The 16,840-nt window shown below is 48.6% G+C and overlaps 1 protein-coding gene across 1 annotated transcript; it reads right to left on the reverse strand.

Moving 5' to 3' along the window:
* Positions 1-3,818: 3,818 nt before the first annotated feature.
* Positions 3,819-16,624, reverse strand: UNG (uracil DNA glycosylase). Its single transcript, XM_077876030.1, has 7 exons — positions 16,402-16,624; positions 15,638-15,844; positions 15,029-15,124; positions 12,647-12,744; positions 11,871-11,959; positions 9,760-9,938; positions 3,819-6,415 (listed from the first exon to the last, which is right to left on the reverse strand). Exons 1-7 carry the CDS (start codon positions 16,531-16,533, stop codon positions 6,275-6,277), a joined length of 942 nt encoding a protein of 313 aa, XP_077732156.1. The 5' UTR covers positions 16,534-16,624; the 3' UTR covers positions 3,819-6,274.
* Positions 16,625-16,840: the final 216 nt, after the last annotated feature.

Genomic DNA, 16,840 nt, shown 5'->3' on the forward strand with positions numbered 1-16,840 from the left:
GGAACAAAATCTCGCACCAAACCACTCGCATGGCCCTGCCACCCCTGGAGGGCTCTGCTTGCCACCTTTCAATCCCAGACTTTGCTTTATTTCACAATTCTTAGAAAACTAAGCCATGGGGCATCTAAAGTCCAAGTTGTCCTAAGTGATAATGACAAAGTCATTCTGGCCCTCCTAGGACATGCAGAAAATGAATTGCACACAGGTTGTTGAGTGTTTGAGATATGGCTTCTGGAGCAAGCCCACAGCGAAAGCTCCAAGGGGTTCATTCACGCAATTGTTATCAAAGGATCACCTGGCTTCTCCCTCCCAAGGAAAGATTTGGTAAAACTTTCTCAATGAAAATGCCTCTCAATAAAATGTTTCATAGTTCTTGTGGCTTGGAGAAAAAAATCTACCCTCAAATAGTTCCACTTCCATTCTGGGTAGCCCAGTTCTTGCTAGAGCCCAGCAGGGAGGGCAGAAACCCAGTGCACACTGTCCTTACAGATTGTTCTGTGACGTGGGGAGGGCTGGAGGCATGTAGGACAAAGGTCACCTCTAGGTCCAAACCAGAGCAGTTAAAGCTGAGGTCACACAAAAGGGAGCAGTGCTCTGACAGAGGGTTAAGGGGGAATAGCAGCTTGGTGGCCCCAATTTCAGTAAACCAGGTTGCACCTCACCAAACAGCAAGTGGAAAAACCTGCAAGGGCCCCAACCTATGCAAAGGGGTTAGAATAGTGGCGGGGAGAGGTACAGCCAGAGCAACTTGCTTTGCCATCTGGTTTTCCAGAAAGGGAAAGTCAACAAATTGAACTTGCAATTTCTCCACTGGACTTGTAAGCAGGAAGCGTACTCTGTGCCTGCTCCTGAAACCCTGATACTGTCGCCTGCACCCTGGGACAGCACCACATAGGCTCTACAGGCGTGGAGGATGAAATCATCCGTTCAGTAGGAGTGGAGGCCCTGGTGCGCAGCCTGCACACCTTCCGTCCTCCGATTGGCAGCCCTGATGACGGGCTTTGGTTACTCAACCAAACAACGTCGCTCAAAGAATAGCTTGTGCAATCCCCTGAGCGAGGCCCATTTCTGACTACAAACATGCCCTGTTTTTTTTCCGGGAGAATAATCTATGCCTCAAGGAAATTCTGTAAACTTCATTTGGAAAACCTTCCTAGGGGATCTCTGGGTGGCCCAGCGGTTTAGTACCTGCCTTCAGCCCGGGATATGATCCTGGGGTCTCGGGATCGAGTCCCACATCGGGCTCCCTGCATGGAGCCTGCTTCTCCCTCTGCCTGTGTCTCTGCCTCTCTCTCTCTGTCTCTCATGAATAAATAAATAAAATCTTTAAAAAAAAAAAAAAAAAAAGGAAAACCTTCCTATAACAACTTCAAATAACGATGGGGGCAGAGTGTAAATAGTGACAAGACAACTGGGCTTTGGAAACAGGCTCATGCAGATTCAAATCCTGTTACCTGTGGCTCTGGGCAAATGACTGGGTCTGTTTCCTCATCCAGCTATTTTGCCATGTGGTTGGGAGAAAGGAATAAAATGACATACACAGATATTCTGGCATAGTGGCTTGCTCGTAACAGGCAATTCATAATGTCTTCCTAACAAAACTCCTTACTTTCTGACAGAAGACTGCAAATGCTCCTGCTCCCCCTACACACACACACACACACACACACACACACACACACGCACGGAAGAGACCACAAAACTCAAAACTCGTTCTGGTAGCTCAGCTATCCTCTGACACTCTTTACAACCGTAGGTATTTTCTAGAAGCTGAAGAGCAGGCTTGAAACCACTTAGTAAGTTCATAAACTTTTCCCACCAAACGCAAGAACATTCACAGAGAAATAGATTTCTTCAAATACATCTTAGATTCAGAAAGTCCTAAGTATCCTTATCACCAAAAAGAAAAAAATTAAGTGACCACATGGAGTAAGAAAAACAGGGTATCTGGATAAAAGCTGAGGGATCCCTGGGTGGTTCAGCGGTTGACTCAGCGATTTGGCTCCTGCCTTTGGCCCAGGGCGCGGTCCTGGAATCGCGGGATCAAGTCCCATGTCGGGTTCCCAGCATGGAGCCTGCTTCTCCCTCTGCCTGTGTCTCTGCCTCTCTCTGCGTCTCTCATGAATTAAAAAAAAAAAAAAAGCTGTGCAGGTCCTGCTATAAACTGGACACTTGATAAAAATATTGATGTCTCCTCATCCCCCACGGAGGACCAATTAAATCACAATTTCTGGGAGCAAGCCTGACTTTGATAGTTTTTAATTTCTCCATGAGACAAGGAAACCAAAGGGACCCATGAAAGAAAAAGCTGGTTTCCCGCCCCCCTCCCTTCTTTTCCTGCTTCTATTTTGCTAGGATCTGACCCCCATCCTATCCATGCCTTAATGTCTGTATTCCTTGCAAGGGATAAGGAGTTAATGACACCTTCAGAGTCTTCCAGCACAAAAGAGAGCATCTCAGGAAGGACGGGGCAAAGCCATCGCATGCATATTCCAGATCACTGGTACTAGACAGCTTGATGCCAAGATCCCCTGGCTCCAGGGAATAAGTGCCTTGAGATGGACACCTGGACCTTATTCTTGCTCTCACCAGTTCCTAGGTGCCTGGAAGGACGTGTGCATCAGACCATCATCAGTCAGTAAAAACCCCAGACCCCAGACAAAAATGAGACTCCTGCTTCTTTTCCTTCCCCAGTCTTTCAGATGCTCGTTCTGTATCTGCCATCTTCCATAAACCCTGCTCTCATTTCCTGCTGGCTGCTGTTTGACTTCCATCATACATGAAAGCCAAGGACTCTCGTGGCTGGTCTTGCAGAACCCTCTGGGTCCTCGGAACTGGCCTGCCTGCATCACCCAGGTGGGTACCTGTGATGAGGCTTAGGCTTACCAAGGGCTTGCTGAAAGCCTCTGGTTCCCCCACGCCCACAAATGCCATCAGCTGAGAGGACAGGGAGACAGGATATACACAACTTGAGTAGCAAAGAATGCCAAGTACTGATCTCCTAGTCTGTCCCACTCACCAACATCTGCATTTCCAAACAGACTTCAAAAATTTAAAGGTTCCAACCAAGATCATCAACAAGGTGATCTGAGGTTGGCAAAGCCAGATTCAAAGTGTTGGAAGGACTCAAAGTAGGAAGAGAGGCCACCTAAGTTCCAAACTTTTCTCAGCTTGAGTCAACAAGCCAGAACCCTCCAAAGTAGCCCAGAGCATCCTACCTGTTTTGCCTTGTAGGTCTCCAAAGACTGACAAGAATGAAAAGCCACTGCCACACACACACACATGCCTCAAAGTTTGCTTCTCCAGTCCAAAACTCTAAGACTTAATTCTAGGTGCAAACCAAAGCAGAAAGTGAATTTCAAAAGGGACAGAATGTATTATATAATAGTGGGAGCATACTAACATGCTAAAGTCTAAAAGAAAAAAAAAAAAAACTTCCATTCTGACTTTGCCCTGCTGGACTCAGTTCAGATAGTGACTTTCGCACGATTATTTTATAACATAGGACATTTTGCAGTAACAGACTTCCTTGTTTTCCAAAAGCCCTCAGCAGATATTCTTCTTGCCTGAGAAGAGAGACAATCATTCTGGGCCAGGTTCTCACATGTTCCCACAGTGAGCCACGCAGAACTCTCTAGTGGCAGGACACAACACAGGAGTACTGTCATCGTAGACATCTGAGTGGGAGCTCCTAAAACAGGGATCTGCCAGCCATGGCCTGTGCTGCCCATTTCCTTATGGCTCTTGAGCTAAGAGTGGTCTTTACATTTGTTAAGGGCTTGGGGCAGGGGGAATCAAGATTTCATGACATGCACAAATCATGTTCAATTCCAATTCTGGAAGTTTTATTGGAAGACAGCCACAACTGCTCATTTACATTTTGCACACAGCTGCTATCTCTACAAGGGAAAGTGGAGTGGTTCTGTGAGCAGGATAAATGTAGAGCCTAAAATATTTATCTATTTGGCCCTCTATAAAGTATTCTGACTCCTGACCTAAAATTGCCTTTCATTCATTTTTGCAAATCTAGTGTTGTCATCATAGCACATCTGAAAATGTGGGGGGGGAAATCCACAACTACATAGCTAAAACGTCATCAAAATGAGTCGTTTCTTAAAAACAAGTGTTTGATTTGCATCTTTTTTGGGGGAGGGGATCATAAGTCATTTAATGTACGGCTCTGTGTTGTTTAAAGCATCCACTAGATGCTTTCATTAAAAAGAAAAACATGTATCAGTTTGCTTTTTTTAATGATTTATGGTAACATAGAGTTTGCTGCTTCTTCCCTCCTCAGAGCACTGTTGGAAGAGTTGCCTAAAGCCAAAAAAATAGGCTTTGTAGAAATAGGACTCCTTCATTTCTCCCTTGAGTAAGAGTCCTCCCCAAAGTTCCCAGAGGGCAAATTGAGAATGCATCCTTGTCCTGCAGCTTCCTTCTGTGAAAGCCTGCTGGCTGATGGGGCAATGCGGTATTATACCCACCTTCTCAAACCTTAGGAAAACTGAAGACCTGGATGGGAAGCAATGTTCTCCAGCAAAAGGTTCCCAAATCTTTGCTCCCCAAAGAAATGAGGTGGAGCCTTTCCCATTGGATGCATTCTTTCTCCACCACTGAAATACCAGCACGTGTTAACCAGGCCCTCTGAGTACTTCTGGCTTCCTTTTTCATCACACACCAGTCAAGTCCAAGCTTTGGTTGTGATAGTCCACCCCCCACTACCAGCCAAGTGCTGGCAGGTCAGTGGGCAATCAGGGCGTCTTCCCCGTGCCCTGACTTTACACCTCCAGTCCAGAGTCCCAGGGTAGAGTCTGGAAACACTAGCACAGTGGGGGTAGGGAAGCTCCCCTTGCGCGGTCCCAGAGCCTGGCCAGACACATAGCCATGAACCCAGAGAAATGGCTCTTCCAGCCCCAGATGGCCCCTTCAGGGTCTCTGCGGTCCCTGGTCGCAGACAGCACCCCCACGCCACAACAGCACTTGGGGAGCAGCTGGGGTGGGGTCAGCTCGCAGCCCCCAAGGCCACTGTCCTGCTTGCGCCCCTCCCAGGAACTGGCCCAGGGTTTATCCGGTCTCTGGAGGGGTGGGCGGCTCCATCCGAGGGGCAGGGCGGGAAGGAGGAAGGGCAGCCCTTCCGGCCCATAATGACTGCCACGGCGACCGCCTGCTGTCTGGGGCCCAAGGACAGCCCAAGGGCGTCAGCAGATGCCCAGGCTGCAGGGCACTGGGCAAGAAGGACACTGGGCACAAAGGGGCAGGGAGTGAAACTTCAACAATCTTTTATTCCCAAACTCACTGGGGGTTAACCCTTTCCCTGGCTAACAGATCAGTAGCATCTCTAAGAGGATCTAGGATAGAAGTGCAGACCTAACAAAGATTGTCTCCCCAACAAAGGATTACAAAATACATATATACATCTGCATAAGTATTCTTAAAACAGCAAAATTCACCAGTGTTGCAGGGGGAAAAAAAATCCCTCCGTGATTTCAGTCAATAAAAAAAACCAACAACAAAAAAAACCAAAAAACAAAAACAAAAACCCAGCATCTGGCAGTCTGTGCGGCCTTAAAAACCCCAACTTAGGACACATCTAGGAGAAAAGCATTTCTTTGCTTAAAAAAATAAAGTTTAAAAATTCCCCCTTCTCTTTCTTCCAGTTCAACTCCCACAGCTGTTCCTAAAGACACGCAGAGAACTATAAAAACAAGCCCCAGCTCACTCCCTTCTGCCGGTCTGTGAGGGCTCTGTGAAGGCTCGCATGGTCTGTGAAGGCTCCCACGGAGGATTAGTCCTCAGGAATTGTCATCCCTAAAGTTCTGAGTACTGGCAACCGCCTCTTGCTCCCTCTAAGGAAGGGCCTGAGGGCCCAGGGAAGAATTGAGGGAACAGTGTTCTTGGCCAAGAACTGGGATCCCAGGTGGGGCAAAGCAGGGGAGGGGAGGCCTTCCTAGATAAACACACCCAACCACCTTACAATCTAAAGTCTAACCTGCCAGGTAAAAACAAGTCACAGTTGACTGTATCAAAGAGGTGCTTCCATCCTGTCCCCTTTTACCATACAGGTGACAGAACAAGCCTCAAGTATTTGACCTCCGCTCTCTCCCAGATACTGTGACATCAGGTTTTAGGCTGAAGCCATTTTGCAAAGACAGCCATATGGTCCCAGGGTAGAGCCTTTGCAGCTTCTGTCTGGATAAAGCTGCCACTCCTGGCAAATATTTCGATAGCAGCTTCTAGAAACTGCCCCGGAGACAGCACCTCGCCCCCCAGTTCAGGGTCACAGATCCTTCCAGTTGATGGGCTCCTTGCCAGACTTCTGCAGCAGCTCATTGGTTTTAGAGAAATGTCTACACCCAAAGAACCCTCTGTAGACCGACAACGGGGAGGGGTGCGCAGTCTGCAGCACATGGTGACGTTTCTGAAAGACAAGGAGAGAAGGAATCACGAGTGGCACATTTGGCTCTGAAGCCACCATCTCTGCAACTGCCCAGTGCCCTGATCTTGTGATCCAGCAGTCGTGTTGCTAAGGAATACAGTTGCTAAAGGGCCCCATGATGCGTACACCTCTACCAAAACATAGGTTTAAGGAGGCCCACGGCAGCATGGCTTATACCAGGTAAAACCTAATATAAATCCAGTGCTGGGACGCCTGGGTGGCTCAGCGGTTGAGCGTCTGCCTTTGGCTCAGGGCGTGATCCCAAGGGTCCCAGGATCAAGTCCAATACTGGGCTTCCTGCATGGAGCCTTCTTCTCCCTCTGCCTGTGTCTCTGCCTCTCTCTGTGTCTCTCATGAATAAGTGGATGAAATCTTAAAAAAAATAATAAAAATAAAAATAAATCCAGTGTTATGCCACTAGCTAAAAACATTTTCCTGAACTTCTTATAATGGACCACCACAAGGCTACTAGAAGAGTAAGGCTGAGCTACATATGCTAGTAAGGGAAGACCTAAATATATCAACTAGATGAAAAAGAAAATAGGTAATTGCATATTTGTTTTTTTCTTAATATCCAATATGCTATTTATAGTAGTTCCATTAGGGAAAAGAAATAGTGGAAGGCATTTTACTTCTAGCTTTGCATTACTGTGCATCAGCCTGAATTGTCAAGAAAAACAACACTTTGATTTTTTGAATGTAGGCCATACTTTGTGGAGCAAGAAGACTGTGGACGATGTTTGTTTTCTTCTTTCTTCTCTTCTGTATTTAAATAAAAACCATCTCACAACTAATTGTTTTCACAACATCTCTCTGCCTTCAAATAGCTAAGTCCAGGAAGGGGCCATAATGGAAGCCAGGCAGCCTGACATGCTGAGGAGCCTGGAGTCCAGCTCCCAGAGGCCTGGGTTCCAGTTCTGCCTCTGCCGCCTCCTGCGGCTGCACTTCCTTCTGCTGCTGTGAAGGGGGTAGAAGAGAGCCTTACTTATGGAGACACTGTGCAGGAGTGAACAATGCCCATGTGTGTTGTGAGAAGTAACAGGGGTCAAGTGCTTACTAGCATGCCACCTGCCGTGCACCTGGGGGCGGGGGGAGGGGTTTGCTGAAATGTGAGCTGTGCTGAGCTTTGAAGGAGGAGTTTAATTGGCCTCTGGAGAGGGGAGCCAGGATGTTCAGAGGCAGGCAGGGAAGTGGGATGTAGGGAAGAGAGGAGCTGTGGCTAAGAAAGCAGACCAGGGCCCTGCTAGTGCTCCAGACCCCAGCCCACCTTCCCAAGGCAGGGCCTTCAGGGGGACTGCACTCCAAGGTCAGATGAGGGCCTGAATCGAGGCCAAGGCAGCCAGATGAGGAGTCTGAGGCTATGAATGCCTGACTGGGTATGGGGTAGATAGGGCAGACAGGTGGTGAGCAGAGAGGAAGGGAAAAAGAGGGGTGGGAGGGAGGAAGGTTGTCACAAATGCTATCTGATTTCTGAGTGGACAAATGCACGGTTGTACTTTCTATCCTGGGGGAGTCTACAGGAGCCAGATTGGCAAGGCTGGATGAGCAAAGGAGAACCTACCTTGGAAAACGTGGAATCAGGTGTGCTGAGGGGCCGTGGATAAAGAGACAGCTGAATACAGACCTAATGCTCAGGAAAGCTACCTGGCTTCTAATCACCAAGCTACTTTTACAACTGCTTCCTATCAAACCAAACCATTTTCAGTAATAAAAATCACACACACACACACGGAGTATCAATCTCCCAAAAGCACACAGAAGGGAATCACTTCCACGGACATCTTACCTAGATGATCAGATCTTAGCAGTTAGTTCATTCCCGCCAGATTTTACTTCTACCATTCCCTTCCTCAAAACACCTGAAAACACCTTGTTCGTTCACACAGAAACTTTGTAGAGAGAGCAGCTGCCTCCCCTGATTCACACACTCTACTGCCGTTCACATAAAGACATGGGGAGGACATGTCAGAAACCAAAAGCCGGTGCCTCCCTGAGCCTGGGAAACCACTAAACAGACAGGACTGGCTGGGAAACTTCTCACCGTGTACCCTAATATCCTATTTTATTTAATTATGTGAACCCACTACCTTAAAAACAAACAAACAAGGGCAGCCCGGGTGGCTCAGTTCAGCGCCGCCTTCAGCCCAGGGCATGATCCTGGAGACCCGGGATCGAGTCCTGCGTCAGGCTCCCTGCATGCAGCCTGCTTCTCCCTCTGCCTGGGTCTCGGCATCTCTTTCTCTCTCATGAATAAATAAATAAAATCTTTTAAAAAAAACCAAAACACTAAGATAAAAACCAATTCCATCCTAGAGAAAATGGAGAAGTGGACAATAAGGGTCAAGTGGACAGACCTGGGACTGGGTTGCAGGCATGGAACCTGAACACACTCCTGGCCCTGGGGTGGGCTCTGCAGGCACACCCCCGGCAGGACCCTAGGTGAGCAATGTGAGCAGGCTGCTGCTCTGCACACTCCCAAGCAGGTTCTTATCTCTGCCCCGCCACACGCTACAACTTTATTGATACTTTAATTGTTAAACGAGATTCTGTAGGAAAAGGGCTACCTGGGCATTCTCGACACACCAGCTACTTCCTGCCAACACACAAGCTACTGTCACCTCACTTAACTCCTTTACTTCACTCACTGCAATGAATCCTGTGTCCCCCAGCAGCCCAGGCCAAGGCTCGTCTTTGATGCCTGCCTCCCACCACCTCCCCCACTGCTCCTCCTCCACCACGCTGTCCTCCATTCCAACCATCAACTCCACAGTCTGTCACAGCCTGGAGAGAAGTAACAGTCTCAACGGTGAGCAGCAGGACTGGGATGTTCTCAGGAGGTAAGGGGACAGGATTTGCTGGCAGAGTAGGCTTAAGGGGAGAAGAGAAAGGAGAGGATTCAAGGATGGCTTCTGGTTTTTAATCTCAGCACCAGGCATGTGGGTCAACGGAGGAGCAGGGAAGGAGCATATCAGGGGAGACAGAGGGAGGGTGGGTTGAGGAGGTAGGGTACTTGCCTTGTTCATTACTTACCGCATCATTTGTTAAATGAATGATACCCGTATCATTCTATGTATCTGGCAAGTATATGCCTATTGTATACTAACTCTCAGAAGTTGGCCCTTTGCTTTCCTCAAACACAACTAGTTAGTTGTTCCTATAATTTGTCTGAATTTTGCTTAATTTTCAATGGGAAACCTAACCCTAACTATAAGCCTTTAGGGAAAATAAGCTTCACCTTGTGACATGGGTTTTCCAGGACCACAAAGCAGGGATTCCTAAGATTTTCTAAACAGGTTTGAAGTATTTAAAAAACAAAACAACCATACCCTATCGATGGCACTGCCTTTCTTCTGAGCATAAGAGCCCCAGAGCAAGAAGACAAGGCCACTGGAGTTCTGATTTAGCCAGGACACTACCGCATCAGTAAATTGTTCCCATCCTCTCTCCTTATGAGAATTAGCCTGATGTGCCCGGACGGTGAGGACAGCGTTGAGTAAGAGAACACCTATGGACACACCAAAGAAATAAAATTAGTCAAAGAGAGAGAGAGAGAGAGACATACACCAGTGATTCCAGACACCCAACAACAGGGGCTATGCCTACGAAACCACTCCCATGCTCCCATGCCAGAATCCAGTATGTAGCCCTCTGAAATCAGCCTCCAAAGAGAGAATTACAACATGACTGGCAGGTGCCTCTAAGGCAAGATCAAAGAGCGTTTTATTTTTCCCTCTGCCGATCTCACCATCTTCAGAGTTTATAACATTGACTTCACCACACATCTGTCATCAGTTGTTTAAAAAACGCATTCCATGGGGCGCCTGTGTGGCCCAGTTGGTTAAGCATCCAACTCTTGATTTCGGCTGAGGTCATGATCTTGGTGTTTTAAGACTGAACCCTACATTGGGATCCATGTTCAGTGGACAGTTTCCTTGAGATTCTTGCTCTACCTCTCCCCATGTTCACACTTCTCTCTCTCAAAATAAAAAAAATCTCAAAAAAACATATACATATATATATATCCTAAGTGACATTCAGTAACCCCAGAAGATAACAAAAGGAGGCCGACACATTTCACTGAAACAAGACTCCAACTGTAAGAAACCAGACAGTAAACGTTCTTTCCTTATCCTGATTATAGTTTATTTGTTAAAAGAAAAAAAGACCTGTAAATAGGTATTAAATACAAAAAAACCCACAACCCTAGGGACACCTGGGTGGCTCAGCGGATTAGCACCTGCCTTTGGCCCAGGGCAGGATCCTGGAGTCCTGGGATCGAGTCCCACATCGGGTTTCCTGCATGGAGCCTGCTTCTCCCTCTGCCTGTGTCTCTGCCTCTGTGTGTCTCTCACGAATAAATAAAATCTTAAAAAAACAAAAAACCCAAAACCACAACCCTGTTTGAAATGGCAAAGGTGGGCAGCCCGTGTGGCTCAGCGGTTTAGCGCCGCCTTCAGCCCAGGGCATGACCCTGGAGACCTGGGATCGAGTCCCACATGGGGCTCCCCGTGAGGAGTCTGCTTCTCCCTCTGCCTGTGTTTCTGCCTCTCTTTCTCTCTGTGTCTCTCATGAATGAATAAATAAATAAAATAAAACTTAAAAAAAAAATGAAGAAAGAAATCTTAAAAAAGAAATGGCAGGCAGCCCCGGTGGCTTGGTGATTTAGAGCCGCCTTCGGCCCAGGGCTTGATCCTGGAGACCCAGGATCGACTCCCACATCAGGCTCCCTGCATGGAGCCTGCTTCTCCCTCTGCCTGTGCCTCTGCCTCTCTCTCTCTCTCTGTGACTCTAATAAATAAATCTTTAAAAAAAAAAAGAAAAGAAAAGAAATGGCAAAGGTGAGGCCACTTCCTAAGTGGTCAAAGTTAGCAAATAAGTTTAAAATATTAATACCAATATTAACTGGTGCCTGGTCGGCTCAGAAGGGATGTGATTCTTTTTTTTTTTTTAAGATTTTATTTATTTATTCATGAGAGACACACACACACACAGAGAGAGGCAGACACAGGCAGAGGGAAAAGCAGGCTCCATGCAAGGAGCCTGATGTGGGACTCGATCCCGGGTCTCCAGGATCACACCCTGGGCTGCAGGTGGCACTAAACCGCTGCACCACCGGGGCTGCCCAGGGATGTGATTCTTGATCTGAGTCATGAGTTTGAGTCCCACAATGGGCATAAAGATTACTTAAAGATAATAAACTTATAAATAAATAATAACAAGGAACAAATTTTTCTCTTTTGAAGTATGATTCAAATATGAAAGAAAACATTGGCTGAAAGATGAAAAAGGGGATTAGTTTTTTTTGACACCTACAAGTACAGCCATTTTATGCGAGCGTTTGGGTTCTTCAAGTTCTCTTAGAAACATAAGCCAGCAGGACAGAAGAAAAAAGTGTGCTGAAATCCATCCAAAGCACACCTAGCAGTGGTTGGCTCACCTTGCTTGGCCCACCCAGATAAATCTCCGTGACCAGGATGAACGAAACCATCAATGTCTGTAGACAGCTCTTTATAAATGTTTTCCAAACTGAAAGCAATTCGGAAGAGAAAGAACAGGATCTTGAGCACAACTGTGAAAATTCAGTAGGCGAACAACACACAGGTGGATCACAGCCTGTGCCACCAGCCCATGGAGGGGAGAGCGGATAGAACCTTGAGGATTCACGAGGAAGCACCACCATCCCTTCGGACAGGTAACCTTGCCAAAGAATGTTCTTTGGTCTAGGCTTAGATTGAAGGGACAGCGCACTTTGGAGATTTAAGTACATCAGCCTGGGAGTTGCTACGTCTCAATTAATGCTTATAATTTGATATCTTATGTATTTGTTATATTCGCATACATTATGTGTAAAACTCTCCAAAGCTGTGTATTTTAACCAGGGGTGATTTTGCGCCCTTTGGGATTTGGGGCAATGTCTAAAGACATTCTTTATTGCCATTTTACTAGTGTTTTCTAATTCGGCAGGGGTGAGGTGGGGGGCATGTTGCCAGCATCTAGTGGGTAGAGGCCAGGGGTGCTGCTCAACATCCTACAGTGCACACAACAAAACCTCTCTTGCACAAAGACCCAATCCCCGTAGTCAATTGTATCAAGATAGAGAAAGCCTGGTCCAAAGGCTACTGAAGCTCCCCCAGGAGGCATACCTAGAATCTGCAAAGTACACATTTCAAAGTAATCACACTTGGACCCAAGCCATCTGTCAAGCAATCCTACCTGGGTGGAGGTGGAACAGGTCTTTGAACACTAAAGCAGAGCCCATGGGCTTGGTTGGGTCCATGATATGGATCCTGTCCCAAGATGACAACCTTCACCTGTGAATATAGGTGGCAAGAAATTACTGTCGCTCGGGCAGTTTAAACGAACACCTAGCAGATAACCTCTACACAGAACCTCGATGATGAGAAAGGCAATTCCTCTTCCTCCTGACCCAAACTAAGAACCCCCAGAAGGGAGTAGGTGACCTGGCACCATTACTTTCCACTATCAAATTATCCTTCATTCCATTTCCCTGCTACACGCCCCGCCCCTCCACTCCTTCTCTGACGCAGATGTGTGAAAACAAGTCCATCTCCTTCATTTTTCAAATTACAAAAATATGCCCTTGGCACATGTACAACCATCCAGAAATGCACAAAGTGGCTCCTTATCTCCCACTTATCTCTATCCCCTGATTCAACCCTGTAAAGTTAGCTATGTAAATCAGGATGAGGATACTCATCACCCCACATTTTTCGGTTTCTCACATCATGCATTTTAGTCTCTTTCAATGCCCAAAGCACTCAGTCACTGTCAGTTGGGAGTTGGCTTGTTTCCTATTTTTTTCTTCACAAAAACATAATAGATGTTATTATCTTTACGTCCTATTTTTTTTTTTTGGGGGGGGGGGAACAGATTCAGAATAACAGAGGTGCTGGTCCAAGGACAAGTGTACTTAAAATTTTCATCATAGACCTGTACTAATTTGCTTTTCAGGGAGCTGAAGTTATTCAAGGTCTCTACCAGCAACATAATGAAGATACCAGGTCCCCCATATCCTCTGAGGGATGAAACAAGAAGACAATGAGGTCAAAGGGCCATGGGGAATGTGGCAACGTGCAATGAAAAGTAATGAGATCAAGGTCACGGGCGGTGTTAAAATACAGCTAGTCCTTTTGATCAGTTGCCTGCCCACCTCTTCTGCATTCTCCTGCTTCTGCCTATGGTGTTCCTTCTCAGAATCTTTTCCCGTGGCTAAAATACATTACTACATCCTTCAAAACCCAACCTTCAGACATCAGGAAACTTTAGTGGGTCTCCCTGTTCCTGCCACTGATGTGTACACTGTCCTCAGCATTCTCCCCTCATGAAGCGGCCTGTCCCAGCAGGAAAGTTTTTTGAATTCTGTTCCTGAATAAGGGCTGACCCTGAAGGAGCCACTTACCCTCCCCGACCTTCCATATCCTCCCTTGCAAAGAGAACTAGCTCGGCCATCTGATCCTCAGAACTTTCATGTTCTATTAGGACTCCTTGTTGACACTGGTCATTGGTATTCAAAAAAGGACCCACGACTCAAAACAAGGCACAAACTAGTACTGAATTTAAAAGGACTCAGTTTCTTTAACTTTATAAAACCAAGGGCTAAATTCAAAGCTCTTGCTCTAAAGTGAAAAACTGTCAAGTCTACTAAGTATTAGGTGTGGCAGCCTTATCCACATGGGTCATTCACCTATTTCATTTCTATTTAGTTTAATAGGCACAGGTTAAATCACAGGATTCTTGACCTTGACTTATAAAATGCGGGAGAAGGAAAAGGTTAAGAACAAGATATGAAATCTGCAGCATAAGCAGACACTAAACGTATTGGGCAAGAAAACCAGATCAGAAAAGAAACGGAGAACACACTTCACAAAGGAGGTGCTATAGATGATCTAGTTGGTTTTTCAAAACACAGGAAAAAGTACTATCATACTGTCCAACTCTGAAGTAGGAGCGCTGGGGGTGAAAGGGAGGCTAGAAAGTAGCACATGGTTTTCATGTTCAGCTTTCCCGGTTCGCACAGTGTAAAGCCAGAAACAAGCTTCTGAGCAGGAAAGACTGAAGGGACCAGAGCAGCCAGCCAGGAGCTATTGTATAGAATGAACCAGAGCAAAGGGATCTGTTAAAAGAAAAACAAAACCCTATGTACCAGAAGTCAAGAGCTTGAAAGCATCAACTATAAAAGACAGCATGGTCAGATAGTAAGACCACCAAGCTGCAAGTCAAAGTGGAGGGTGCACTCTAACAAGTTGCAAAAAACCTCAATGCTTCGTGCCTGTTTCCTCACCATCACCACCAGAATAGGACAGTAACACTGGCATGGGGTCAGTTTCAGGATTAAATACAAAACACTAGAGCATACAGACACAGGTCTGTGTACAAATTTTTCTTTTCTGCTAGGTTGACAGCACATACTCTAAAGTAACAGACCAAAATGTACCCAGCCAGACCCCACAATTTCAGTATTTTATTTATTATTCCATCATGGGCAGGCACTTACCTCCAGTGTCCTTAATTAACAAATACTATTTGACCTCCCCCAACCTCTTTTGCCAAAACTCACCAACAACCTGTACTTACATGTCTTATGTCACACATTTGGGTCCAGGTAAAGACTTGGTGTGGGGGTGGATACACAGTGTAATGTTTTCTTTCTTCCGCAACAAAGCCCATTAGCTAATGTAAAGACAAATTAAGATTTAAAACCAGATTCTCATCGGAAAGTGTTAAGGATTCAACAAGGAAGTTTCCAACGTAAGCTAACTAAAGCATTGTCTAGCTCTTTGCCCTGTTTTACACCCAAATTCTTGTGAAAAACAAAAACTGTGTTTGCAGATCACCAAAGATGTGCCTCCACTTCCATGCCCCTCCCCTTTGTTTCGACTGGCCTCGCTGCCTTGACTTCCTATTAGTACTAGGCCCCTCCCTCTTTTTTGTAGAGGCTGAACCAGGTGGTTTGTGGTTTTACCGTGCAGCTGTTTCCTGGAGAGCAGACCCACTGAAGGCTTTACGAGATGCCACACCACCATTTTTTTTTTTTTAAGATTTCAGGGATCCCTGGGTGGATCAGCGGTTTGGCGCCTGCCTTTGGCCCGGGGCGTGATCCTGGAGTGCCAGGATCGGGTCCCATGTCAGGCTCCCTGCGGGGACCCCGAGATCCCGCCGAGCCGAAGGCGTCCCCAGGCTTACCTTTATGAAATACGGCTTCCCGAACTCTGCGCTGAGCGGCTTCTTCCAACTCTCACCAAAACCCACAGGCACATTGCGGGCCGCGAGCCTAAGCAGGGCTGCGGCCTTGTTCCTCTGGATGCGGACCAACTGCTCGGGGCTCAGCGGCGAGGAGGGCGGCGTGCCGGGGTCCTCCTGCCCGGCCCGGGCCTTCTTGGCGGGGCTGGCCTGCAAGTGGACCCCGCACAGGCGGGTCAGGAGCTGCGACCGGCCGCGCCCGCATCCCCACAGCGCCCGTCGGAGCACGCCCATGCGCGGGGCAGGCGGCCGCCCCCACCTCGGAGCTCGTCTCTAAAACGCGGCGGGGACAGGGGCGGCGGTGAGCGAGGCCCTCGCAGAGCCCGCGAGCAGGAAGGCCCGGATCCCCCGGCGCCCCGCCGCGCCCCGCCCAGCTCGCCGCGTCCCCACGTGGTCTTTTCGCGGCAAAAAGAATCCCCCGGGAGTCCCGCCCCCTCCCCTCTCCGATTGGGCGGCGGGCCGGAGGGGGCGGAGCCCTCGCCTCTGACTGGCGCCGCGGGCCCCGAGGCCCGTCTCCATTGGCTGGCCCCTCAGAATGGCGGCCGACGGGGAACTGCGCGGGTGTTTTGAACACGTGCAGTCGGCTCTGAACACGGGGACCCAGCTCACGGGGTGGGCGGCGCGTCCCTGCAGCCCCTGGGCCGCGCGGGGCCCGCCGCCCTCCCCGCGTCCCTGGCCGCCGGCGCCCGGCCCGTGCCGCGCCTCACCGCTGCATCGCCGCTCTCCTCGGCGGCCGCCGCCACGCCGGTCCCCGGGTCGGCCGGCTCAGGGCTGCGGGCACGTCGCTTCCCGCCGGGGGTCGGGGAGAAGAAGGAGTAGAGCGTCTTCTGGCCGATCATCCCGGAGCCGAAGAGCGCGGACGCGCGCCGCCCGGGGACCCGCGGTGTGTGCCGGCGGCGGAGGTCCGAAGTTGGCGCCAAACCGCCCGCGCATGCTCGGACCGGGGGCTGGGCGGGGGGCGGGGGCGGGGGCGGGGGCGGCGGGGCTAGTGCGCATGTGTCGCAGGGGGACGAGGTGGGGCTTGGAGCCTCGGGCGGTAGGCGGGGTCCTCGGGTGCGTTGGCCCCCGCGCTCACCTTCCCCGGGGGCGGGGGTTGTAGCGGGAGCGCGGTTGGCGTGAAGACGGTCGTTTGTTTTGCTCTTAAGT

The sequence above is a fragment of the Canis aureus genome, chromosome 27 (assembly GCF_053574225.1).
Source record: "Canis aureus isolate CA01 chromosome 27, VMU_Caureus_v.1.0, whole genome shotgun sequence".
Taxonomy (NCBI): Eukaryota; Metazoa; Chordata; class Mammalia; order Carnivora; family Canidae; genus Canis; species Canis aureus.